At 34.3% G+C, this 14932-nt stretch overlaps 2 protein-coding genes and 1 non-coding gene across 6 annotated transcripts; 1 reads left to right on the forward strand and 2 right to left on the reverse strand.

Annotated features, from left to right (window-relative positions):
- Positions 1 to 1860: 1860 nt before the first annotated feature.
- LOC111792581 (light-inducible protein CPRF2) lies at positions 1861 to 5731 on the reverse strand. 2 transcript variants are annotated; one of them, XM_023674090.2, is made up of 6 exons: positions 5209 to 5731; positions 4880 to 4946; positions 4491 to 4656; positions 2553 to 2628; positions 2351 to 2476; positions 1861 to 2274 (listed from the first exon to the last, which is right to left on the reverse strand). In XM_023674090.2, the coding sequence occupies exons 1-6, from the start codon at positions 5647 to 5649 to the stop codon at positions 1948 to 1950; spliced, it is 1203 nt and encodes a 400-aa protein (XP_023529858.2). In that variant the 5' UTR covers positions 5650 to 5731; the 3' UTR covers positions 1861 to 1947. The 2 variants fall into 2 exon arrangements, with proteins under 2 accessions (XP_023529858.2, XP_023529859.2); XM_023674091.2 differs by lacking the exon at positions 4880 to 4946 and having other exon boundaries at positions 4491 to 4624; positions 5209 to 5730.
- Positions 5732 to 8501: 2770 nt separating this feature from the next.
- TRNAG-GCC (transfer RNA glycine (anticodon GCC)) lies at positions 8502 to 8572 on the forward strand. The gene has a single exon. It is a non-coding gene; the product is annotated as a tRNA-Gly (tRNA).
- A 1969-nt stretch (positions 8573 to 10541) lies between these two features.
- LOC111793731 (trihelix transcription factor GTL2) lies at positions 10542 to 12554 on the reverse strand. Of its 3 annotated transcripts, none has more exons than XM_023675753.2 (3): positions 11966 to 12554; positions 11782 to 11852; positions 10542 to 11709 (listed from the first exon to the last, which is right to left on the reverse strand). In XM_023675753.2, exons 1-3 carry the CDS (start codon positions 12334 to 12336, stop codon positions 10658 to 10660), a joined length of 1494 nt encoding a protein of 497 aa, XP_023531521.2. In that variant the 5' UTR covers positions 12337 to 12554; the 3' UTR covers positions 10542 to 10657. The 3 variants fall into 3 exon arrangements, with proteins under 3 accessions (XP_023531521.2, XP_023531522.2, XP_023531519.2); XM_023675754.2 differs by having other exon boundaries at positions 11782 to 11846; positions 11966 to 12552; XM_023675751.2 differs by having other exon boundaries at positions 10542 to 11852; positions 11966 to 12548.
- Positions 12555 to 14932: the final 2378 nt, after the last annotated feature.

Consider the following 14932-nt stretch of genomic DNA (forward strand, 5'->3'; position numbering starts at 1 on the left):
CCAAATTTTTATTCTAATGAAAGTAAATTAGTAGTTTGAATAAAAAACTATTTACTTATTTTAAAATGTTTAACTAAATTTTTTTGCTAACTATTTTCAACATATATTTATAAAAAAAAAAATTAAATAGTTAAAAATTATTTTGAAATGGGTGAGGAGAATGAATAATAAAAAATAATTTTAAAATTAATTAAATAAATAAATGTATATAATAGTAAAAAATATAATATTTTTTAAATTGATTTTGTTCCGCTTAGGGAAACTTATGAACCAACCCATTCATAAATTTTTCATTTATTATGAATTAAAAAAAATTAAGTTGATAATGCTCTTAAATTTACACCTCATCATGCGTTTGATAATTACTGTATATTGATTCAGATAAGCATTGACGAGCGTTTGTGTGTCATATACTTCTAATATCTACGATCATTTTAAGCCACAAGTCATATATTCCATTCGAAATTTTTTTAACGTTGAGTAAATGTTCAAATTGTTCCATCCCATCATATTAAGACGAGTTTTCAAAAGAGATCGAAAATATACGCTAAATTTGTTTATGTAATTATTAGATATCTTGAACCCTAAACGAGTAGCGTGTTAATTACTACACAATTTCCTAATTGTCGTCATAATTTAGCATTAATGAAGGCTAAGTAAGTGATTTAAGTCGTAAGAAGGCTAGTTAGGTGCCTAAAGTTGGACTCATCTAGCCGCTCCAAAGTTCAAAGGAGTTGGTTTACTTTCCTTTGTAATTAAATTTTTAATTATATTGCTCTGTGCCGATGAGGATGGTTGGGAGTGAGTCCCATATCGACTAATTTAGGAAATGATCATGGGTTTATAATCAAGGAATACTATCTTCATTGCTACAAGGCTTTATAAGGAAGCCCAATGCAAAGCTACGAGAGCTTATGCTCAAAAAGGACAATATCATACTATTGTGGAGAGTCGTGATTCCTAACATGTGCTACAAATTGTTTTTGGTGAATAATAAGAGCATCACATGTTCTAGACCCATTTTTTTGTTTATTTTTCAACAAGATTTTTAGTTCGAATCTTTAGAATTACGTGCTTTTCATGTCATTATGTTTTCGGTTTGGGTGTTCTTGAAACTCGGGCTTGTGTTCATGCATATATAGAGAACATAATTGATTCCCTTGAGAGAAGGAGCTCTAGTGTGAGATTCTACGTTGGTTGGAGAAGGGGATGAAGCGAAACCTCTCCCTAGCTAGTAGACACGTTTTAAAACTGTGAAACTGACGGCGAGACGTAGCGGGCAAAAGCGGACAATATCTACTAGTTGTAGGCTTCGGCTGTTACAAATGATATTAGAGCTAGACATGGGGCAGTGTGCCAACAAGGACACTGAGCCTCGAGGGAGGTGGACATCAGGCGGTGCACCAGCGAGGTCGTTGAGCCCCAAAAGGGGGTGGGTTGTGAGATCCACATCGATTGAAGAGGGGAACGAGTGCCAACGAGAACGCTGGGTTTCAAAGGGAGGTGGATTGTGAGATTCCACATCAGTTGTAGAGAGGAACGAAACATTTTTTATAAGAGTGTAGAAACCTCTCCCTAACAGATGCGTTTTAAAACCATGAGGCTGACAACAATACGTAACAAGCTGAAGCGGACAATATCTACTAGCGGTGAGCTTGGACTGTTACACCCACATTGGTTAATCAAGGGGAAGATCATGGGTCTATTGTAAGTAAAGGAACACCATCTCCATTAGTACGAGACCATTTAGAAAAATCAAAAGCAAAATCACGAGAGTTTATGCAAACAGTGGACAATATCGTATCTAGGTTCAGTCCGAATGACAGTTACTTGGTTAGCCATTCTTCCAAAATGGATATTGACCTCAAACATACAATCAGGTTCATTCAAAGAATATGACAGAATAAACCTTTCATACACTTCAAACAAGAACAACAAACAACACTGTTATTGCTGATCTCCCTTTCCTGATGGTTCACAGCACCCTGAGCTCCCCCGGATGCGCTTTTGAAGGCGCTCCAAACTTGCCACTCGACGCAACGAACCTGTTTTCACCATCTTCTTCCCTGACACCGTTGCTGCTTTTGCCACACAATTCAGCTGAGTATCAGCAGAAGATATGTCGGCAGCATGATTGCTAGCTGCATCTCTTGATGTCTTTGAGGGGCTCCCATCAAAGGATTGCATGCTCATTGACAATCCTTCCGACGACATGCCATAGAACATCGGTTTCGAACCCGTAATTCGCTTTACGGTTTCCTCGGCCATTTGTACCTGAAAACGTCATCGTTCTCGTCATCGTCGTATCAACACCGAACGAATGAAGAACGAGCTAGTACTTTGTACTTACCTTTGCTTTCAAAGTTTCAAGGTCAGCTTTTAGAACTCTGTTATTAACAGCTGATTCATTGTACTTCTGGCTTATATCATTGAAATGCTTCAGCAATGCAGAATTTTCAACTCTTAATTCAGCAACCTATCAACAATGAATCGAATCGAGTTTATAATGGACTTATTAGAATTAGATAGATTTGATATTGTTCGATGTTGACCTGTGTCTCGAGCTCAGTCAAATGTGCTTGTTTTCTCTTTCTTGAACGTCTAGCTGATTCTCTGTTAGAAAGCATTCTGAAGAAAATAACTGTGTTAGTATCTACGATAACGGATTTTGTTGGAGTTTGATTGGGTTCTTCATGTTGGTAATCATGAAGACATATAGCGACTTACAACGCTCGTTGAATAAGTGATATTTGGTCGAGTCACTGTCAAATAACTCAACTTCCCAACCGAAATTTTAGTATCTCTTTGGATCGAGAGAGACAAATACTTGGTAAGACTAGGACAACTTCAGTATTCCTTTTGGACATGAGAATCGCCGTGGAAATACGCATTTTAAGGAATTGGGATCTAACTTGGTACGATGAGGATTGACATCTTGAACAAAACGAGTGCAACCAAATATTCATATTACCTAGCACATACATTTTAAATGGTTGTACGGTAACATCTCAAGCCCACCGTTAGTAGATATTGACTTCTTTGAGTTGTTACAAATGGTATTAGAGACACCGAACGGTGTGCCAACGAGGACACTGACCCCCAAAAGGGTTGGATTGTGAAATCCCACCTGGGTTGGAGAGGACAACAAAACATTAAGGGTATGAAAATATCTCCCTAGGAGATAAAACCTTGAGGGGAGTCATTGAATGGAAAATCCAAAGAGAACAATATCTGTAAGCGTTAAGCTTGGACTATTATACTTTTTTGTATATTATCCTTTGATGGATCCTGATCAACGTGATTATCCATCACAAACAAATTGAATGACGACGTGACATGTTTACTAGACAAGTGGACTAATTTGGCACAATGTACTTTAAGAAGCTCAATAGACACCACGACCATTAAAGATAGGGGTGTACATGGTCCGGGTTGGGTCGGGTTGGGGGATTTTTTGACCCAACCCAAAAGTTCGGGTTGATTGGATTGGTAACCCAACCCAACCCAACCCAAATTTTTTCACAACCCAACCCAACCCAACCCTCTATTTTCGGGTTGGGTCCGGGTTGGGTTGTCAATTTTTTTTTTTTAAGTTTTATTTATCCCCAATCGATAATTAATTCAGATACAATCTTAAATAAAATATATTAAAAGTTCTCAAACAAACACAAATCAATCTATAATTATTGACAAAAAAAAAAAAATCAATAAAAAATAACGAGCGAAAATTGTAACAAATTAACATAGTTCAATATTGTCATAAAACTAAAGACAACTAAATACCGACATTTTTTAGAATTGGTTAAAGTAACAAAAATACAACGATAGATCATGAAAGGAATAAGTTAGTTATAGTTTATTTTTAAAAGAGCATGAAATATTAAGGTATTTTAAAATATATATATATATAAATAAAATTAAACAAAGACAAAGAAATTAAATAATAAAATAATATAAACAAAACAAATAAATTAAAAATAACAAAACCTAAAACATACATTTAGTTGGCGTCAAACTCTTATAATGTGTTTTTAAAATATATATATATATATATATATATATATATATATATATATATATATATATATATAAATAAAATTAAACAAAGACAAAAAAATTAAAAATAACAAAACCGAAAACATACATTTAGTTGGCGTCGAATTCGGGCGTAAATGTTCATGCACTCTGGCAAACCCATTAATATGATAGAATCTTCATAATAATTCTATATATTTTATTTGTTTCGGGTCAACCCGAGCGTTTTGCCCATGAACCCGAAACCGAACTGATTCAGTTCGGGTTCAGAAAAATGAACCCAACCCAACCCGAAATGTTAATCCAACCCAACCCAACCCTTATAGTTCGGGTTGGGTTGGTCTGGGTTGTTGGGTTGCCGGGTTGAATGTACACCCCTAATTAAAGATCCAATTTATTACTCTACTAAAATAGAATTATAAAATATAACAGAGTCAAAATGTTATAATATTTACCTCCTGACACGTTTAGCATAAGTAGGATCCTTACGTTCACTCGTACCATCTTCTCCTTCAACGACATCATCTTCTTCATCAGTCGTTTGCTCTATGGATGACGATATAGTTGCCGAGCTGCTAAGAATCCCGACCTTTTTTTGCACACAAGGGGAGCTAGTAATTCCTAAAGGTTCATTAATCTTTATAACATGATCATCAAAAATAAAAAAGTAGAGTAAAAATGTGGGCAAAAATGAAAATTAGATCGAGGGTGCAACAAACATGGGTGGGATCAAAAGTCCCAGTAGGATCTAAAGTCCCACTAATGTTTGCTGCACTCTCGATCCCAATTTTATTTCTTATTCTTAACATGGTATCAGAGCATCATTCTTAACAAAATTGCAAACCTTTTGAAGGTTGAGACGCTAAAGGAGAACTTGCACATGAATCTTGAGCTTTCATCATATAAGACCCCTATTTCACATGAATCAGGAACCACTAAATTTAAAAGTTTTAAATTTGTAAACATTTTATTTTTTATTTTTTTAAAAAATTAAAGCTGTTTTTGAAAATTTTTAAAAAATTTATCTAGAAAAACACATATTTTAAATTGATTAAGCACATGAAAATATATTTATAAATATTATTGAAATAAAATTTTATAGTTTTTAAAGTAAAAATTACAAATAATGAAAAGGTAAAAAGTAAAAAGTAAAAAGTAAATATAAAATCTTACTCGGCACAAGGCTACAGCGGCACACGCCAAATTGAGCTTGCTTTTCAGAAGCGCCTGATAGTCACCGGAGTCCGATGGAACACACGGCGGTCCAATCTTGACGGATTCTGCCGCCTTACTCTTCTCCATCCTCGACGTCGCACTACTACTACTACATATTTCATTCCGATTACTCTGTTTCTGCAGAATCTGATTCGCATTTTCTCCAGATTCCTTATTCTCAGATCGATCGTCAGGGGAGGGAGAAGCCGGCGGCGGAGGCGGAGAAGTCGAGGAGTCCGATACAGAGGCTTCCTGAAGAAACCGCCGGAACGACCATTCCGATGCGCTCCGGTTCAATTTCGACGATTCTTCCGGCTCTGTAGGAACTGCTCGCGGCGGCGAGGACAAGAACTGATCGGCGATTCCGTCAACGGAGAATACTCTATCCATTGATCTCATGAATTTCCGCCTCAGGTTTTTCTGGTTCGCGATTCTTCAAACCTGACGACGATTCATTTCAGTTTTACGATTTTATCTCCCTTTTGCCCCTTCTTTTAAAATTAAAATAAAATTAAAAAACTTATTTCTTTTTTTATTTATTTAATAAATAAAAATTTAAGTGTACAAAATACGTCTCCCTCAACAAATCCACACTTTTTTTTATATATAAATTTAAATAATTAAATCCATTCATTGGATTAGTCTTAATCGTGCGCGTGAGTCAAGATCTAAGAGTTGTTATATTTATTTACTAAGAATCTCTAACGCTTAATATATTTTAGGCCACTTCTACTAATTTTACCGTTAGTATTTTTAGTTATCGATTAACCACAAGAATATTATAAAATAAATGTCATCGCGTAATAACTGAAATTTAAGCTAAAGTTTATTAATAAAAAAGAATATCAAAAGTGGTACCGTTAGTATTTTTAGTTACCGATTAACCACAAGAATATTATAAAATCAATGTCATCGCGTAATAATTAAAATTTAAGCTAAAGTTTATTAATAAAAAAGAATATCAAAAGTGGCTCGACAAAATATATATATAAAAAATATATCTTTCTACGCAATAATAATTATCTTTTTTTTCTTTTAAAAAAACTGATAATTTAATCTCCAAGAAAATACTTTTATTTTATTTTTTTCACTACAAAAGAGACTGAAATTTGATAATAAATCTTTAATTATATTTAAAAAGTAATATTATAATATAATATTGTTAATTAAAAAAATAAATCATGATGGGATAATGTTTAAATTATAAATTTAAAAAAAAATACACGTAGGATCCACACACGAGTTTATCGTTATTGTCAAGTTGTTGCTGAGTCTTTGTTGATAGGATTGAAGGACTATTTTCACAAGACCTTATGTCCTCCAAAAATAATTTTAAAATAATTTTTTTATTATTTTTATTTTATTTTATTTTTTAAATTAATAATATTATTTTAATCCGACTTATCCCAACATCCCAACCGTTTATTTCAGTTATATGATTCTCATTTCCATACTTTTTTTTATTTAATTATTTAATTATTATTATTTTTAAAAACTATGTATGCTTCCTCATATATACTAGAATTTTGAAAATATTTTTTTAAAAAACAAATAATAAAATTAAAATTAAAATAATATTTTTTTCCTTTAGTACGGAGGCATCTAAGTTAGTTGCATTATTTTTTTTATTAAAAGATTTTTAAATTATTATTTGCCAAGTAGACTCATGTTTGTGGATAAACTTGCGGAGTGGGGCCCGCGTGAGTCATTGTGGGGCCCGCAGAATTCTGGTTTTTTCCTTTTATGGCAGTGAAAATTGTTTTATTTATTTATTTATTTATTTATTTAGTATTATTTTAATTATTAGTTTTACACTTTTTTTTAAATAATTTGAATGGTAAAAGTTTAAACAGTTAAGTTAGGTTAGTAAAAGTTTAATATTTCTCAATTGAAATATCTATTTAATGTGTAGTGTCACATCCTGTGTGAATCTGTCTTTAAACCGAAAATAGGAAAAGGGGTAGAAAGAGATTTCTCGTCTATAGATAAATAGGACCGAGAAAAGAATTATATTTATGGTCCGCCCAAATTAATATAAATATAAATTTCAAAGAGTAACTTTCTAAATTTTATTGCAAGTTTCAATGAGTTTACTATTAAAAAATGAATCGTATTCATTGAGTGTTAAGATCGCACAACCGCAACCGCACAACAACGCACACGCTCGATCTAGATGAACACAAAGAACAGGATAGAGAGAGAGTGCAATGAGAACTCTGGCTAAAAAGATTTTTATAACTTCATAGGTACAAGAGAGAATTACAGATGACAGAAAGTGATTGATATATATAGTTCAGTTTACTATATATATAGATTTACCAGATTCATTTAACCATCTACTATATATAACTATTTACTATATATAGCTTTACTCGATTTAACCATCTACTATATATAGCTATTTACCATATATAGCGGAAATAAGTTTAACGAATATAACAGTTGACCAAGCTATAAATAAGCAGCAGGCTCCATATCCTGATCCCTACCAATTTCCTGTAAGGAATCTAACACGGGGAACCGGATCCCTACCAAGTTCCTGTAAGGAATCCCTGCCCTAATCCTCGTTAAAATAGAGGTTTGAACACTACTTTACAAAAAAAAAAAAAATTGTCAATATTGAAAAAATTATCTACCATTCCGTCCATGCCCACAATTACATTAAAGCCTATCAAGGTCACCTCTACCCGTTGACCTAACACCAACACATAGCTAGGTTTTACTCTCTCGCAAGCCAACAAACTTACCCCAGTTGTGGTTGCAACACAACTTTAACTCAAGGATCCTAACTCTAACTTCATCTTACGTTAAGATAAATAAATGAGTAGAACTCGAGTTAAATACTACGAAAAAATTAAGATCTTATACACGTTACGAGCCTATCAGTCTTTTTATAGTGTCAAGGTAGAGACCCTAATACTCTATATAAACTTTCAACGTTGTCTTCCTAGAAGAAACAAACATACTTAAAATGATTTTTTTTTTTTTTGAAAAAAAAATACAACCACTTGGAGATATTGTGGGATAATGGGCCACCAACTTCAACTATACAATAGGGAGATATTAATTAAATTAAAAAAGAAATTAAAATTTAATAAAATAATAATATAAATAACTAACAAAAATCGAAGGACGATGTTTAGTGGAGAGTGACTAGCTTTGCAAAATAAAGAGATGAATTAAAAAATAATAATGATAATAAATAATATTTTATTATATAAATTATAAATAGTTTGATGTTTAGGCATCAAGCACCAGTGGTCTAGTGGTAGAATAGTACCCTGCCACGGTACAGACCCGGGTTCGATTCCCGGCTGGTGCATTCGTTTTTTCTTTCTTTCTGTTGTCGTTTGGGCTTTAACAACGGCCCACTTATTCTTTTTCTATTGGACTTCAGAATATAAAGCCTACAACTCTGAAGCGTCATATATATAGAAATTTTGGTTTTTTAACTAACTTAACCAACAAATTATACCTTACTTTTGGGTGACACAATCATATAAACTGTACCTTACTTTCCGGTAACACAATCATATAAACTATATCAGTGACACAATCATATAAACTGTACCTTACTTTTCGGTAACACGATCATATAAACTTCAAAGTTAGACATGTTTTGTTTAGAACAATTTTATGTTCAGTGACCTCTTAGAAATATTTCTAGAAAGCTGAACACTTATGACCATGTTGTAAGCATGGAGCGTTTTTCTATTTTTGGTTTATCTTTTTGACCTAAAATTACCCCGAACTTCTACCAAATTTGATATAATCCACGTCATTATATACTCGGAAGAACACACAAATTAACCAGAAAAAGGAAGAGGGAAAAAAAGAATAAAAAGAATTTGAATTTATTATTATTATTATTGTATTTATGGATCTCTGTTCACAATGCACACGAGCGACAAGACAGAAAAAGAATCACTGATAGCACAATAATTCATCCAAAAAAAAAAATAATTAAAAAATAAAAAAAAAAAAGGAATCTGGGTCCCACCACACGCTTCATCTCAGTCGTCCGTTGTCCATTAATCAGAATAAATCAACGGCCACAAAACCATTTCCCAAAACAAAACCAACCAAATTACAGAAACAAAAAGTTATTTTTATATTTTTCTATCCCAACAAAAGAAAAATGGAATAAAATTAAATTAAATAAAACAATAATGTGAGCAGAGTTTTCAGCTTGAGTGGGCCCATTACTCCATGGGGGGGGGGGGGGGGGGGGGGGGGCTCTGATTCACTGCAACATATCTACATCACATGTGATGAGCCTGCAGCAATCTGATGCAGCCACCTGCCACTCTGTCATTATACTACTAAAAATAATAATAATTAAACAGTGTATAAAGATTTTAAGTCCACAAAATAATAATAGTAGCCGCACGTGCGTTTGCGGGGCCCACTCTTATCAGACGACTGTGATTCATTTAAGCTCCTTAGTCAAAGTGTTATCAAATGATCAGATAGTCAAAGGTTTGACTTAGGCTCTCAAACTTTATGTACACGAATTCTAATGATGTCGGAAACGTTCGATCTGACGGTTGATGGTCATATGAGTTGGAGAAATCTTTTCATTGTAAATACAATAATCTATAGGTTTATAAAGTCTCGATGACGTTCATAATAACACTAAAATGATTAGTTTAGTTAAAAGAAATGAACGGCTCGAATTAATATTTAATATATTAAATAATATTTGGGCTACATTCGTGAGCTGACCTACTTGTACTCGTTGTTCTCGTGGGTTGCTGATTTTGTGGTTTGGGCTGAGTAGCTTTGTGGACTTTGGGACAAGTTGTTGCATTTCACACGAGGTCGGGGATTTTGGTTATTGGATTCAAATCTAATCTAACCCCACTTGATTTCCCATGAACTACTTCTTCTTTACTCGAGATGGGTATTTTCCTCTTTTTCTGGGGCGGTCAGGAGCTTCAAATGAGTATTAGATGATGACTTTACTTTTGGTTGTTTTTCAAAATGTCTCGCACCAATGAAGATATTATTTTTTTAATTATGTGTAAGAGCTCAAGCCCACCGTTAGCAAATATTGTCCTCTTTCGACTTTTTCTTTCGGGCTTTCTTTCAAAGTTTTTAAAACGCGTCTGTTATAGAAAGATTTTCAAATGCTTATAAATAATATTTCGTTTCCCTCTTCAACCAATGTGGGATCTCACAGTTTACCCTTTTTCGGGGCACAACGTCCTCGCTGACACTCGTTTCACTCTCTAATCGATGTGGGATCTCGCAATTAGATAAGATTAATCATTTGAAAAAAAAAACCCGAGTAAACTAATATAATGTATATTATGCAAAAAAGAATCCATAGACAACCTACAAATAGCCTCGAACCAACAACGTTATTTGAGACATGTAATACAAATCTAGGAGGTTTTGCGACAGGTCATAGTGGTTTTCCGACAACATTATCCGGCAAGTTTTCCATGCTCCTATTCCCTCCTTGATTGTACAATGTACTGAGTTGGTGAAAATAAGGGCAAGTTCTCGACTCAATAGATCTCTTCTTGTTCACATCTTTCGTCTTTCTAAAGTACTTGTTTATATTCTCCCATTTCTCTTTGCATCTCTTCGCACTTCTCTTATAACCCAATTGAAGCATTCCTTGCGAGATTCTCTCCCACAACGGCGCCTTTAGCAACGTTGCTTGATCCGTGCCACCGCTCTTATCCTGATCACTGTTACTGTTGTTGTGGTTGCTGTTGTCGTAAAGGCTACACCTCACGTTCACTAGAGCCAACACTTCATCTCTCGGCCATCGTTTTCCCAAGTCATCTACCTCCTTTTCTCGACTTTTCGGGTTTTGGGGAAGCTTTTGAATGGAAAATGGTGGCGGGTTTGAATTCGGGTCTTGAGGAGGAAGGATTCGGGTCGATGAACTAGGGTTTTTAGGGTTTTGGGTTTGGATTAAGGAGGAGGAAGAAGGAGAATTAGGGAGATTATTGTTATTATTATGATGATGATTCAATGAATGAAGCAAATTTTGTAAATCCTTCTTGGATTTAGAGGAAGAAAAAGGGTTTGAAATTGAAATTTGATTCAAAATTTCAATCATTGTAGCTTGTCTATCACTTGCAATGGCTTGTTCTTGAGCCATCATTTGAAGCTCCTTATGAAATCTCTCCATTTGTTGCTTCTTCCAACACTCCTCTTTAGCTATCTTCTCTTCTTCTCTCTTCAACATCTCATGTAAAAGCTTTGAATGAATCTCCTCTTGTTGGATCATCATGTTCTTCACAATATCCTCACAATAACCCTTCAACACTTCAAATTCCCTTTGCCTCGTCGTCCTCGTCTTCCTCTTCCTCTTCGATTTACTACTACTCTGTTGTTGCTCGTCGTTGTCGTCGTTGTCATCGTTGTTGTTGTTGTTGTCGTTTCCCTTTTCGTGTTTGGCTTCTTCAGGTACTACAACGACGGCCCCACGGTCCTCGGTTTCTTGATGATAGTTAAGCTCATGAGTGAGGAACATGCAAGTTTTGTTGTAGTTAATGTGGTTGAAATACCTACTCTCATCTTCAAATTTCTCCTTGCATTTGTCTGGTGTTCTTGTGAAGCCAACCTCTCCTAATTTTCTGTACCTAACATGATTCAATTATGAACAAAAAGAAACCAACATATATGCAATTGCATTTATTTGTACTATCATAATAATATAATTGAAAGTTTTTGGGGTTGAATTTAATTTGATGACCTTGAAACATGTTCCCAAGTGGATTCAGGGAAGCAATTGTCAATGTTGGATCTGATTCTGAGGAGGGCAAGAAGCTCATCATTGCTCCATTGATTATGATGATTATGACGATGATGATCCTCCAAATCCATAGCCACCGACAAATTCGCCATCGTCGTTGTCTCGTTATCGTTCTCAGAAGATTGATGAACGAGATGATGATTAGAAGATGGATTGTAAGAATCAAATGAGTGGAAGTTGAAATTTGGAGAATGAAGAAGAAACGGAAGGGAATTAGAATTTGGTGGCGTTGCTGTTGTTGTTGTTGTAGTCGTTGTTGTTCTTGGAGCTAAGAATTGATGAAGGTGCTCGGACACTGATCCTTCGAACATTGTCGATTGTTCTTCGTTCTTCGTTCTTCGTTCTTCTCTCTCTCCTTTGGGAAAATGCTTGAAATAATACAACAAAACACGCAGCCCTATACAAAACCCATCTCTCAATTTCTCTATTATAACTTGTTTTTTGCTTCTTCTCTCTCTAGATCTCAATCTTCTTTATGAAAGATTTCGTCTTGTTGTGGAAGACAAAAGGATAGAGCCCACCACACCCTTCTCTAAGAAATTGAAACTCACCTTCCAAACAAAACACACCATAGAAAGAGTATTCCGTTTCGGTATCGTCTCGATCAAGAGATTAAAAGTTTAAATCTTTAACTATAAGCAAAGGTCGAAAATTCAAATTTATATGTGGATTTCTTTAGCCTTGAACTCGTGAGAAAAGACGGTTGAGAGTTTATGGATAGCTCTTTTTTAGTATGTTACCACTGATGTCGAGGTCATGTTATTGGATTAGGATTTGGATTCGGATTCGACACTTGATTAGTTAGATATTCTTTTATGTGAGATCCCACATCCATTGGAGAGGAGAATAAAACACTTCTTAAAAGGGTGTAGAAATCTCTCCCTAACAGACATGTTTTAAAACCATGAGGCTGATAACTATATATAATGGGCTAAAGCGGACAATATCGACTAGCGGTGGGCTTGAACTATTATAAATGGTATCAGAACTAGACACTGGGAGGGTGTGCTAGCGAGGACCTTGGACACCCAATGAGGGTGGATTGTGAGATCCTACATAAGTTGGAGAGGGGAACGAATTATTTCTTATAAGAGCATGTTTTAAAACCGTAAGGTTGACAATGATACATAATGGGTCAAAGCGAACAATATCTATTAACGGTGGGCTTGGCTATTACAAATAGTATCAAAGCCAGACATCGAGCAATATGCCAGTAAGAACGCTGGTCCCAAAGGGAGTGAATTGTGAGATCCCACATCGGTTGGAGAGAGAAACGAAACATTTCTTACAAGGGTGTGAAATCCTTAGTAGACACGTTTTAAAACCGTGAGGCTGACGACAATAAGTAACGAGCCTACCAATTTTAGTACAAAAACATCCCGGTTCAACAACTAATACATACAAATATTATATATGAATTTGGTCCTACCAATTTTGATCTCTTTATTACCATCACACCTTACTTTTTATCATTGCACCTTAAATTTTTCCTAGGTAACATCATTTATAAAAAAAAATTAAAAATTTTGAAAAATCTCTCACATTTAATGCATATTTCTTTTAATTGTACCCTTTATGTGGCCCATTTACTTGAAATTATTATGTACTTACATATATATATATATATATATATATATATATATATATATATATATATATATATATATATATTTATATTTATATTTATATTTATATTTACTTTCGAGTGGAAAACAACCATTGGTTTAGATTCTCACGTCGTCTGTCTTGGTGACTCTAAGTTGAGCTAGTGAGTTCGATCATTTCGTGCGATTTAGAGAGACTAGACCTTTTCATCGATGATATATTTGAACCATTGTATAAGCTAGGAATGTCACTGTAGTTAATTAGCTCGATAATATGGTCACGTTATCTACTTGACTATTTCTACCGAGATTGTTTATGATTGAGTCATTTAAGCATTTCTTTACCATCATATCTTCATGTCACACTCTCGGCATAAATTGATCTCAGCATAAATTGATCGTCCACAGTCTTATAAAAAAATGTTTTGTTTCTTTCTTCGACCAATCTGGAATTTTACAAGAACTATTAATGTTTTGGTTAATAATATAATATCTTACCTAATTGAACTATCACCGAATCGACATTACCCAATAATCGAAAAGACGGGATCATAGAGTGGGAAGCAAGTGAAGTACACGCGCAACCAAGTGCAAGTGGGGAAGGGAAGAAGACGGATATTGTTTTTATTTTATTTTATTTTGTTTTTTTAAAAAAATATTTATAGTATCGGAGAGGGGGGTGGGCCCATGTAAGCCAATGCGAAGGGCAGAAGAGAGGGCATGACGTTGTAATTAACGGCAACTGGATGACACAGACACGTGAACACATGCAGAGATTGGGGCCATTTATTTATGTCTCAAAACAAACCTGGCTATATTCACATGCTCCACAGCCTATTTTAACTTCTCTACACCCTCCAATCCTAGCCCTCCATTTCTCTCCTTTTTCAATGGCACTCAATTATTTTATTTTATTTTATTTTATTTTATTTTATTTTTATTATTATTATTTTTTTTTTTATAGTTGGAATAATATTTGTGTATTTTAGATTAGATAATTGAAATAAGTCGATCGTACGCTAAAGGGAGATATTTACTACCGGATAGCTGTCGTTTTTTATTTTTATAAAATTATTAGATATGTATGCATGTGACTAATCTGTGAATATACGTTATATATCATTGAAACATGTTTTGGAATAGTGAGGTGACGTATCGTTTACGAGAATTGATTGACGTGGTAAAAAATGATTTCCGGGTAATAATATATTGAGGGCTCTAGTAATTAGCCATTAAAGTCACTGGTAGGGGTGATCAAGGTCACCGTATGAGGTGGGCTCATATTTTGTTTCCTTGTTTTGGA

This window comes from Cucurbita pepo, chromosome 4 (assembly GCF_057944985.1).
Source record: "Cucurbita pepo subsp. pepo isolate OVF chromosome 4, ASM5794498v1, whole genome shotgun sequence".
NCBI lineage: Eukaryota > Viridiplantae > Streptophyta > Magnoliopsida > Cucurbitales > Cucurbitaceae > Cucurbita > Cucurbita pepo.

Bases quoted from the DNA above. Each gene is read 5' to 3' on its own strand.
- LOC111792581 (XM_023674090.2), bottom strand. From the start codon at position 5,649: ATGAGATCAATGGATAGAGTATTCTCCGTTGACGGAATCGCCGATCAG. The intron at 2,477-2,552 runs GTCAACATCGAA...CATTGTTGATAG, and splicing joins TGACTGAGCTCGAGACACAG to GTTGCTGAATTAAGAGTTGA. The intron at 2,275-2,350 runs GTAAGTACAAAG...TGACGTTTTCAG, and splicing joins TTGAAACTTTGAAAGCAAAG to GTACAAATGGCCGAGGAAAC.
- LOC111793731 (XM_023675751.2), bottom strand. From the start codon at position 12,336: ATGTTCGAAGGATCAGTGTCCGAGCACCTTCATCAATTCTTAGCTCCA. The intron at 11,853-11,965 runs GTCATCAAATTA...GAATCATGTTAG, and splicing joins ACTTGGGAACATGTTTCAAG to GTACAGAAAATTAGGAGAGG.